This window comes from Oncorhynchus mykiss, chromosome 12, assembly GCF_013265735.2.
Source record: "Oncorhynchus mykiss isolate Arlee chromosome 12, USDA_OmykA_1.1, whole genome shotgun sequence".
Taxonomy (NCBI): domain Eukaryota; kingdom Metazoa; phylum Chordata; class Actinopteri; order Salmoniformes; family Salmonidae; genus Oncorhynchus; species Oncorhynchus mykiss.
The window spans coordinates 34,535,506-34,547,793 of NC_048576.1; the positions used below are offsets into that span (position 1 = coordinate 34,535,506).

General features: G+C 40.6%; 1 protein-coding gene across 3 annotated transcripts in view; it reads left to right on the top strand.

The window, feature by feature from the left end:
- LOC110537489 (cytospin-B) overlaps positions 1-10,232 on the top strand; it is a 131,350-nt gene extending 121,118 nt beyond the window's left edge. For all 3 annotated transcript variants that reach the window (XM_036937439.1, XM_036937440.1, XM_036937441.1), the window contains one exon: positions 8,081-10,232. In XM_036937439.1, coding sequence (XP_036793334.1) covers positions 8,081-8,170 — 90 coding nt within the window. In that variant the 3' untranslated portion in view covers positions 8,171-10,232. The remainder of the gene's footprint in view (positions 1-8,080) is intronic.
- The last annotated feature ends 2,056 nt before the right edge of the window (positions 10,233-12,288 follow it).

The window sequence follows — 12,288 nt, forward strand, 5'->3', positions numbered from 1 at the left end:
TTGAAGTGCCTCAAGCATCTGTCTATAAAATCTGCAATGTTTTGTTTTACTATTACTATTTTTCATCCATATTACATTAGAAATGTTATATAAATGTTTTAGATGCAGATGAAATAGGTGTCGTGCCACTGGTGCCATTCATGCTTGATTGACATCTGCATACATGGGTGGCAGGGATCCTCTCTCATAAACAAACAATATTTCATGAACAAACACACCGGAGCATATTATTGGCCTGTTTGTGTGTGAGTGACATTTGTGCACATATGGGCGTCAGGATCCTTGCTCGTCTTAGGATCTCCACCTCCCCTCACACACACCCAACCTTACCACGGCAGGTCCAACTTGTTCCAGAGACTCTCTCTCCCTCTGGAGCAGACTGTTATCATGACACGCACAAACCATCCCTGCAGAACTACTCAAGGCATTTACCACTGTCAACACAGGCCTACGCACGCAGACACAGAGTAACACACACACAAACCAGTGATGTAGAAAACCTGAACAGACGTGCTGCGCCTTTTATAAATCTGTCTTTGACCAATCAACAGAAGGCGTAGGACTGTCCGTAGATTGACTACTTTACATTTATTCAGATGTCAGATGTATATGTTTTATGAGGTGAAACCGTATAGACTTGTTTTTTAACTTGGCATTGTCATCTGCATTTGTATTTGCCTCAGTGCAACACCGTTTAAGAAGTCAATATAGTGACTGTGTCCGAATACCCACACTAGCGTACTACATACGTAGGCTACTCATCGTTACATACTATTTAGCACATACCGTTTAGTTAAAAAGTATGCAGTATGCCACGGCCGAAATGCAGTAGCTCAGTAGAATCTCCTGACTGGCTGTTTAGATATTGCGGGGCCAAGTGCTGGTAGAGTTTTCCAAATTCAACAGACATGCATCACATTAACCATCCTGATAATTCTGTAGCTCATTTCCAATTCGATTAATTTCTCTAAACTCTGTATAGAATAGGAATGGAGTTATAGGCCCAAGGCTGGTTATAGGCAGAATATCACATTCAACCTAAATCACAGCCCATAAAGCTCATCTATCTTATTTAAAAAGGACTAAAGACAGAAACATATAATTTGGTTCCAATTCAACATATTTATTAGTGAAACCAAAGTGTTGAAACAATTATAAATTCAATTAAATAGCCTAGTGCACACACCAAAACGTTGAAATGTTCAAATCAAAAGGCTAATGCACAAAACAACATGGACAGGCAGATGCATCGCAAATTCAGAACCGTTGGGCAGCAACATAGTAAACTAAAGCACTGATCATTGGGAACAAGATCAGAGTGACTGCTAAGGCATTATCCATAAATTAAATAATTAAATAGATAACCTAGCCTACCTAGCCTACAATCTATATGTTTAAATTAAAAGGCCTGATTAACTTGACATCAATAACTCAGCCACATCCTGAGTCCTCGGTGCCGACACATTCAGAAATCAAAAGACACTTTCAGAAATTAAATATGGTTTAGTACTGGCAAAGGACAAAATAACAAGAAACACTTTTCAATGAGAAAACAGAAATCCACTTAAAAAATGAAGTCTGTCTTCAGTTGTAGCTTAAGATGCAATAGCCTACTCGTGATAATTTTAAGGAGAACAAAAACGACATAGTTTCGCTATTTGGCATCTTCCCTAATTAATGGTTTGACTACTTGAACAGAACTAGGGCCTATCACTCGCAGCCCACCTCTTCCAATGCATTGTGGAAAAGTGTGCATCAAATTCTGCTAGATGAAGACCGGAATGAGTATAACTTCCTGGCATTTAAACCATACTTGATTTTCGAAAATTCACATAGGCCTAATATAACACATTCCTTTTTTGCATAGTGAGAAGGTGTAATGCGCGATTACACTGTTTCCCGCTATTTGTCGATTTCATTCCATAGGCCCCCCAAGTTTTCTGAGCAAATTATAATATTTTTTGTAGTTGTTGTTGGACATAAAAGACTGTAAAAACACCAGGAAATCAGCTCCAAGTGATTTTAATTTTGGAAATCTGTTCCCAAGTATTCCCACTCATAATGGAGACATGTAATTGTATACAAATTATTACATGTTAGTCAAATATTATATCTGTTTGGGCTTGTAGTCTGCCAATTATTTTAAATTATGTTCCGCCCCAAGACCATCTGCTCAAGAAAAAATCAGCCCGCGGCTGAATTGAGTTGATGATCCCTGGTGTAGAGCAAACAGCTGCATTTAGCAGTGTGTGTCTGTGTGTGTGTCTGTGTTTCTGTGCGAGCGTGCATGCTTGAGTGTGTGCATGTGCATACGTGTCAGGAAAATCATAGATCACAGTTTTGATTTGATCTGACTCCAAACCAACAGCCATTTTGAAATAGTAACAGTAAGGTCTCAGAGCCTGATAAGAAAGCAGCAGTGATGGTAACTGTCCACGTAGCTAGCCTTAATGTGTTCCCTCCTCCCTTCAGTTCCACTAAATGGGGAATAGGCTCCATTTATTTCCTACATTCTGGCAGCATTCCTTCTGATATCCGCAATACTTTATGTCAAGTAAGGCTTGCTTATAAAGTATCACATGCATGTTGTGAATTCTACTGATTATACAACGAGTGTGTATGGATGGGTATGTATCACCATGAGTAATAGTTCTTTTAAAGGTGCAAATAGCAGTTGTTGCATACATTTTTGGACTTATAAATGAATGATATGTTCCCATTGATTCTTGAAGAATATAACTTATAAATGCCTCATCAACTGTCACGCCTCATCAGAATACAAAATATAGGGTTGTTTTACTCCAGTGTTAAATTAAATGTAAACAAACACTATATAGCCTTAAAAGATGGTTAAAACTATCATTTTGATATCATGGATGGTCGGTCAGTCCTTGCATCTATAGATCTGTCTATGAATTTGAGAGTGTTTACATTTTTTCAGCCCCTCCCTCAGCTTTTTACAGAAACGGGCAGGGAGTACGCTTTGTTATTATTTCTACTGTTGATTGCTGCTTTAAAATAAATATTTTTACTGTTATTTCCCGTAAACCTAGCTCATTCTGTGCCTTTGCCTGCTCCCCTGTCATGTTCGTTGTCATGCCAATAATGGATAGGCTAAGACATGACAAGGAATGAGAGATTATTTTAAACCTGCCCAGTTTTGTATAGTGAATGTGTGGGTGTTTAGTGGACAGTGGAGGGTATATCTGTGTGGACGTAGCAGGATTTTAAAAAAGGAGTTATCTAGAACCTAAAAGGGTTCTTCGGCTGTCCCCATAGGAGAACCCTTTGAAGAACCCTTTGGGTTCCAGGTAGAATCCCTTTGGGTTCCATGTTGAACACTTTTCACAGAGGGTTCGACATGGATCCCAAAAGGGTTCTACCTAGAACCAAAAAGGGTTCTACTTGGAACTGAAAAAAGGTTATCCTATGGGGAAAACGAAGAACCCTTTTGGAACCCCTTTGTATGTTAGCTCTCTGGACATTAACGTAACTTGATTGACAATGGTATTTTCCATGTCCTACATTCTTTAAGGGCGTTTTGCCCTCATTGCATGTGAAGAGCAAGGCACACTATGGTAGCTGGGTGCTTGGGATAGTCAGGATCATAGACCTGGGCTCAAATGCTATTTGAAATCACTGCAAATACTTTAGATGGGCTTGATTGAGCATGTCTGACACTATGGACCTAATAGAATAGTTTAAAATGTGCAAACCCTGCCCAGCTGGCCCTCTAGACAGGCTAAGGCAAACACTCAAAGTATTTGAAAGATTTCAGATAGTATTTGAACCCAAGTTTGTTACAGTCAGGATCCCAGTTGGGTCCTTGCATCTTTCGTAAACCCATGCAAATGTTAAAATTACTCCCTGAGAGAGAACTTTCCAAATACACAAATCTCAAGGATAGTTCAAATCCAAAGCACTCACACACCCAAGGGACCTAAATAAGGAATTAAGTCAGGCTTAAGTGCTTAATGTGAAACTATGGTTCACTTCACTCTGCTATTAGTGCAGGGGAAGTCATAGTTGAGGTTACAATGGAACGTCAGGATTGCCATGACATTACAAAGTCCAACCCCACTGGACGTCTGAGTCAAGACATTTGCCAACCAACCCAGTCTTAGAATAATCATCCCTCAAGCTTCATGAGATGGAGTGAGACAAACACATCAAATCAAATCACATTTATTTATATAGCCCTTCTTACATCAGCTGATATCTCAAAGTGCTGTATAGAAACCCAGCCTAAAACCCCAAACAGCAAGCAATGCAGGTGTAGAAGCACGGTGGCTAGGAAAAACTCCCTAGAAAGGCAAAAACCTAGGAAGAAACGTAGAGAGGAACCAGGCTATGAGGGGTGGCCAGTCCTCTTCTGGCTGTGCCGGGTGGAGATTATAACAGAACATGGCCAAGTTGTTCAAATGTTCATAAATGACCAGCATGGTCAAATAACAATAATCACAGTAGTTGTTGAGGGTGCAACAAGTCAGCACCTCAGGAGTAAATGTCAGTTGGCTTTTCATAGCCAATCATTAAGAGTATCTACCACTCCTGCTGTCTCTAGAGAGTTGAAAACAGCAGGTCTGGGACAGGTAGCATGTCCGGTGAACAGGTCAGGGTTCCATAGCTGCAGGCAGAACAGTTGAACCTGGAGCAGCAGCACGGCCAGGTGGACTGGGGACAGCAAGGAGTCATCATGCCAGGTAGTCCTGAGGCATGGTCCTAGGGCTCAGGTCCTCCGAGAGAGAGAAAGAGATAATTAGAGAGAGCATACTTAAATTCACACAGAACACCAGATAAGACAGGAGAAGTACTCCAGATATAACAGACTGACCCTAACCCCCCGACACATAAACTACTGCAGCATAAATACTGGAGGCTGAGACAGGAGGGGTCAGGAGACACTGTGGCCCCATCTGATGATATCCCCAGACAGGGCCAAACAGGAAGGATATAACCCCACCCACTTTGCCAAAGCACAGCCCCCACACCACTAGAGGGATATCTTCAACCACCAACTTACCATCCTGAGACAAGGCCGAGAATAGCCCACAAAGATCTCCGCCACGGCACAACCCAAGGGGGGCGCCAACCCAGACAGGAAGATCACGTCAGTGACTCAACCCACTCAAGTGACGCACACCTCCTAGGGACGGCATGGAAGAGCACCGGTAAGCCAGTGACTCAGCCCCTGTAATAGAGAATCCCAGTGGAGAGAGGGGGACCGGCCAGGCAGAGACAGCAAGGGCGGTTCGTTGCTCCAGAGCCTTTCCGTTCACCTTCACACTCCTGGGCCAGACTACATTCAATCATATGATCATCAGTCTTCAGTAAAGACTTAAAGGTTGAGACCGAGTCTGCATCTCTCACATGGGTAGGCAGACCATTCCATAAAAATGGAGCTCTATAGGAGAAAGCCCTGCCTCCAGCTGTTTGCTTAGAAATTCTAGGGACAATTAGGAGGCCTGCGTCTTGTGACCGTAGCGTACGTGTAGGTATGTACGGCAGGACCAAATCGGAAAGATAGGTAGGAGCAAGCCCATCTAATGCTTTGTAGGTTAGCAGTAAAACCTTGAAATCAGCCCTTGCCTTAACAGGAAGCCAGTGTAGGGAGGCTATCACTGGAGTAATATGATCACATTTTTTGGTTCTACTCAGGATTCTAGCAGCCGTATTTAGTACTAACTGAAGTTTATTTAGTGCTTTATCCGGGTAGCCGGAAAATAGAGCAATGCAGTAGTCTAACCTAGAAGTGACAAAAGCATGGATAAATTTTTCTGCATAATTTGTGGACAGAAAGTTTCTGATTTTTGCAATGTTACGTAGATGGAAAAAAGCTGTCCTTGAAACAGTCTTGATATGATCATCAAAAGAGAGATCAGGGTCCAGAGTAACGGAGAGGTCCTTCATGGTTTTATTTGAGACAACTGTACAGCCATCAAGATTAATTGTCAGATTCAACAGAAGATCTCTTTGTTTCTTGGGACCTAGAACAAGCATCTCTGTTTTGTTTTGAGTTTAAAAGTAGAAAGTTTGCAGCCATCCACTTCCTTATGTCTGAAACACAGGCTTCTAGCGAGGGCAATTTTGGGGCTTCACCATGTTTCATTGAAATGTACAGCTGTGTGTCATCCGCATAGCAGTGAAAGTTAACATTATGTTTTCGAATGACATCCCCAAGAGGTAAAATATATAGTGAAAACAATAGTGGTCCTAAAACGGAACCTTGAGGAACACCAAAATTGACAGTTGATTTGTCAGAGGACAAATCATTCACAGAGATAAACTGATATCTTTCCGACAGATAAGATCTAAACCAGGCCAGAACTTGTCCGTGTAGACCAATTTGGGTTTCCAATCTCTCTAAAAGAATGTGGTGATCAATGGTATCAAAAGCAGGACTAAGGTCTAGGAGCACGAGGACAGATGCAGAGCCTCGGTATGACGCCATTAAAAGGTAATTTACCACCTTCACAAGTGCAGTCTCAGTGCTATGATGGGGTCTAAAACCAGACTGAAGCATTTCGTATACATTGTTTGTCTTCAGGAAGGCAGTGAGTTGCTGCACAACAACTTTTTCTATCATTTTTGAGGGGAATGAAAGATTCGATATAGGCCGATAGTTTTTTATATTTTCTGGGTCAAGGTTTGGCTTTTTCAAGAGAGGCTTTATTACTGCCACTTTTAGTGAGTTTGGTACACATCCGGTGGATAGAGAGCCGTTTATTATGTTCAACATAGGAGGGCCGAGCACAGGAAGAATCTCTTTCAGTAGTTTAGTTGGAATAGGGTCCAGTATGCAGCTTGAAGGTTTAGAGGCCATGATTATTTTCATCATTGTGTCAAGAGATATAGTACTAAAACACTTGAGTTTCTCTCTTGATCCTAGAGGTTACCATGTTAGAGACAGATATATAGATTTTTTTCTGGGTTCCCCAGGTCTATGCCATTGCCTTGGAAATCAAACATACGGTTTCATCCCAGAAGACTGATTGTTTACATCAGACATTTGACAGTAAACAGTATGGTGGTGGTGACTCACTACTAAACACCACCAAATCTAAGGCTGTTATGTAAAGCTGACCCAACCCTGGCTAGGGCTGCTCTGATGGCAGTGTCACAGGACAAGACAGGTATCCTGACCCTGTAAATGCTGGCCTGTCTGTGTCTCTAAGGCTCAGCCTTCCCTGTCTGTTTTTCTCTCACCATTATTATCTCAAATCTGATTTGTGTCTGAGCCACGATCTGTGGCCAAGGATTAAGATCCAAATCTGTGTACCAACACAAGCACACGCAGGCATGCACACACACAAACACACACACACCTTAGTCATACACTACTTTTTCTGTCCAGACTGAGTTTGAATTGATCTACATAATCGATAATGATGAAAATCAGTCTTGTATATTATATAATGTATGTAGAATTTCTTCATGTTTATATACACAAGGTGTACAAAATATTAAGAACACCTGCTCTTTCCATGTCATAGACTGAATCCAGGTGAAAACTATGATCCCTTATTGATGTCACTTGTTAAATCCTCTTCAGTCAGTGTAGATGAAGGGGAGGAGACAGTTTAAAGAAGGATTTTTAAGCCTTGAGACAATAGAGACAAGGATTGTGTATGTGTGCCATTCAGAGGGTGAATAGGCAAGACAAAATATTTAAGTGCCTTTGAACGGGGTATGGTAATAGGTCCCAGGCAAACCGGTTTGAGTAGGCCAAGAACTGCAACGCTGCTGGGTTACGCAACAGTTTCCTGTGTGTATCAAGAATGGTCCACTACCCAAAGGACGTCCAGCCAATTTGACACAACTTTGGGAAGCATTGGAGTCAACATGGAACAACATCCCTGTGGAACACTTTCAACACCTTGTAGAGTCCATGCCCCGACGAATTGAGGCTGTTCTGAGGGTAAAAGGGGGTGCAACTCAATATTACAGTAGGAAGGTGTTCCAAAAGTTTTGTACACTCAGTGTATAGCATCCATGTATGAAATGTTGTATAATGCTCCTACATCAAACAGTTGAGTGAACTGTTTTTTTTCTCTGTCTATATGTCTGTCTGCCCTTTCAGGACATTGATGAGTTGATGCACACGGACAGACCGGACTGGCAGAGTGTCATGCAGTATGTTTCTCAGATCTACAAGTACTTTGAGACTTGACCAGAGAACAGGGGGCAGGAGGACAGGAGGAGGAAGAAGAAAGGATGCACCGCAGCACTTTCTGTACGGTCCATGTCCCCTTCTCTCAACATGGAACCCTAGAACCCTTATTCCTCAAACACACTGACTGAACCCCCTCAACTGACTCTCACATCCTCCTCAACACTAAAAATTTGAACTTGCTTGGATTTACTGTTTTTCTAACTCCTACGTACAAAATGGTACAATCGACACTTTGTGTTAGAATGCTGAGATCTGTGACTGCAAATAAGAAATATAAAACCTTATTGTTAGCCCTTACATGGAAAGACATGATGCAATTACTTTTTATTGTTTATGTTGAAGTCCAATGATTATTTAGAAATTATACTTTAAAGGGATAGTTCACCCAAATTACAAAATTACATATTGGTTACCTTATCCTGTAAGCAGTCTATGGACAAGGTATGACAGCAATCCATGCATTGGTTTAGTTTCCTTGATACTTTTTCCAAATGCTAATGTTTTAGCATTTGTGGCACAAATCCCATTCAAGTCATGGCACCGATATTAGCATTGTTCGCACATGTCCAAATTATCCGAAAGTATCTAAAATGGATTATGAGCTCAACAAAGTCACTTATAGATGATTTAAACATGATTGGCGAAAAATGCTAATACCATGACTTGAATGGGATTTGTGCCACACATGCTAAAACATTATCATTTGGAAACAGCGCCAAGGAAACTAAACCAAAGCATAGATTCATTCCATCTCCATAGACTACTTACCAAGGTTATTGTGGTAAATCAAAACTGAAATTAAAACAAAAACGAATCATTATAAATTATTGAGTAAACTGAAATAAAGTAATTAGCAACCCGTTTGAAAAACTAAAACTATACTGAGACTATTATCTTTGACTCCAAAACAAACAAAAATAAAATAAAACACATTGAATGAAACATTAAATTAAACCATCACAACAAAAATGTTATGGATTCTCAATCCTTTGGGGGGTTTTCAAACAACTAGAATTTCTGCTGACCCACCCCTCCACAAATCTAACAACACAACCTTCAAATCTGAAAATGTATATTTTTACATCAACAAATAACCTTCAATTGATTACATTTTCATCTCGCTCATCAAATGTTTTGAACCAATAAATACATCCCCCGCGACCCCTCTAGGAGTTGCGACCCCGAATTTGAATACCACTGGCTTATAGCGTAAGGAAACTAATACATCATATTGTAATTTGGTGAACTATCCCTTTAAAGGAAGAGTTTGGTTTTACATGAGAAGCCTATCAAATCAAATTGACTGCTTTCCGTTCGTCCAAAAGAAACCAATGCCTTTGTTTTTGTTTACGAGACAGACCCAAGTTGCCATCTATTGGCACTACAATGAATTGACAACACTACATGTAGCTCTGAATAATATTTTACAGTCACACTATTTAATGAAAATGTGTTATTATTAATAAGAAATGTCTTCGCTGTTTAAGCACAGTGGGCCTGACTGACTGACTCAATTAAACCATTATATGGTGTCCTTTAGCAACTGTTGTTTTGGGGTTTTGCACAGCAATATGATTTTGTCTCCAGCAAGCCTCTTTTAGCTGTAGCTATCATACTGGGGATGGTCGAGGGAACATAACTGCAAAAGGTGTTGAAACTAGGACAATTACGATGATGTCATCCAAATGTACCATGAGAAACAATCCGGAATGAACCAACAACCCTGAATGTTTAGCTTCAGTCATGGTTAGTCTCTGATAAAGGAAGTACTGCAGTACAGTATTTATTTATATATGTGCTCAGAAATGTGAGAATGATGCAGGAAATGTACAGTTGAAGTCGGATGTTTACATACACTACTGCTGGAGTCATTTAAGCTTGTTTTCAACCACTCCACAAATTTCTTGCTATAGAAATTATAGCAATTTCTTGCTATAACAAACTATAGTTTTGGCAAGTCAGTTACTTTGTGCATGACACAAGTCATTTTTCCAACAATTGTTTACAGACAGATTATTTCACTTACAATTCACTGTATCACAATTCCAGTGGGTCAGAAGTTTACATACACTAAATTGACTGTGCCTTTGAACAGCTTGGAAAATTCCAGAAAATGATGTCATGGTTTTTTTTCTGATTGGCTAATTTACATAATTTGAGTCAATTGGAGGTGTACCTGTGGATGTATTTCAAGGCCTACCTTCAAACTTAGTGCCTCTTTGGGAAAATTAAAAGAAATCAGCCAAGACCTCAGGAAAGAATTGTAGACCTCCACAAGTTTGGTTCATCCTTGGGAGCAATTTCCAAATGCCTGAATGTACCACGTTCATCTGTACAAACAATAGTGAGCAAGTATAAACACCATGGGACCACGCAGCCATCATACCGTTCAGGAAGGAGATGTGTTCTGTCTCCTAGAGATGAATGTACTTTGGTGCGAAAAGTGCATATAAATCCCAGAACAACAGCAAAGGACCTTGTGAAGATGCTGGAGGAAACAGGTACAAAAGTATCTATATTTACAGTAAAACGTGTCCTATATTGACATAACCTGAAAGGCTGCTCAGCGAGGAAGAAGCCACTGCTCCAAAACCGCCATAAAAAATCCAGACTACGGTTTGCAACTGCACATGGGGACAAAGCTCGTACTTTTTGGAGAAATGTCCTCTGGTCTGATGAAACAAAAATAGAACTGTTTGGCCATAATGACCATTGTTATGTTTGGAGGGAAAAGGGTGATGTTTGCAAGCCGAAGATTACCATCCCAACCATGATGCACAGGGGTGGCAGCATCATGTTGTGGGGGTGCTTTGCTACAGGAGGCACTGGTGCACTTCACAAAATAGATGGCATCATGAGGTAGGAAAATTATGTGGATATATTGAGGCAACATCTCAAGACACCAGTCAGGAAGTTAAAGCTTGGTCGCAAATGGGTCTTCCAAATGGACAATGTCCTCAAGCATACTTCCAAAGTTATGGCATAATGGCTTAAGGACAACAAAGTCAAGGTATTGGAGTGGCCATCACAAAGCCCTGACCTCAATCCTATAGAAAATGTGTAGGCAGAACTGAAAAAGCGTGTGCGAGCAAGGAGGCCTACAAACCTGACTGAGTTACACCAGCTCTGTTAGGAGGAATGGGCCAAAATTCACCCAACTTATTGTGGGAAGCTTGTGGAAGGCTACCCTAAACGTTTGACCCAAGTTAAACAATTTAAAGGCAATGCTACCAAATACTAATTGAGTGTATGTAAACTTACAACCCACTGGGAATGTGATGAAAGAAATAAAAGCTGAAATAAATCATTCTCTCTACTATTATTCTGACATTTCACATTCTTAAAATAAAGTGGTGATCCTAACTGACCTAAGACAGGGAATGTTTACTATGATTAAATGTCAGGAATTGTGAAAAACTGAGTTTAAATGTATTTGGCTAAGGTGTATGTAGTCTTTCGACTTCAACTGTATGTGAGCGTTTTCTATTACAGAGAGAGAGATTTCTGAGATTTGCTCAGAGGTGGAAGCCTCCTCTGGACTGAGTGACAGACGGATATTGTTAAATAAAGTATTTTGTCAATCATAACTGGTCATTCTCACACTCTCTATTGTGTGTGTGTGTGTGTGTGTGTGTGTGTGTGTGTGTGTGTGTGTGTGTGTGTGTGTGCCTGCATGTGTGTTAGATAAGATTGGTTGTCATCTAAAGCCTTGTTTATAACATGTAACAGGTGTCCTGTGTCTTGATCTTCTCCATATTCACATTTTCAATCATTAAAGTAGCTGTCCAGTGTTGCAGGTTTCTATGAAGTGTAACCTAGAATTAATGACAATGTGAATGAAATATATTTCGTTCCCAAAAAGTATAATAAGGATGTTAAAAGGCTGTTATTTTCTGTTCCCCTGCAAGGCCTGTGAGGAAACAACAGAATGGTTTGGGCTTGTACCGATCAAAAACAGCTGATTTGCCAGCTCAGCCAATTCGAAGTGAATGTACTTGGATATTCAAATGAGCTATCAACTCTACGTCCCACCTACTGGCTAGCAGACTTGCTTTATTTTACCCAGGCGGCAGCTTAACCAAGACAAATAGTTTGGATGGATTCAGGATTTGGAA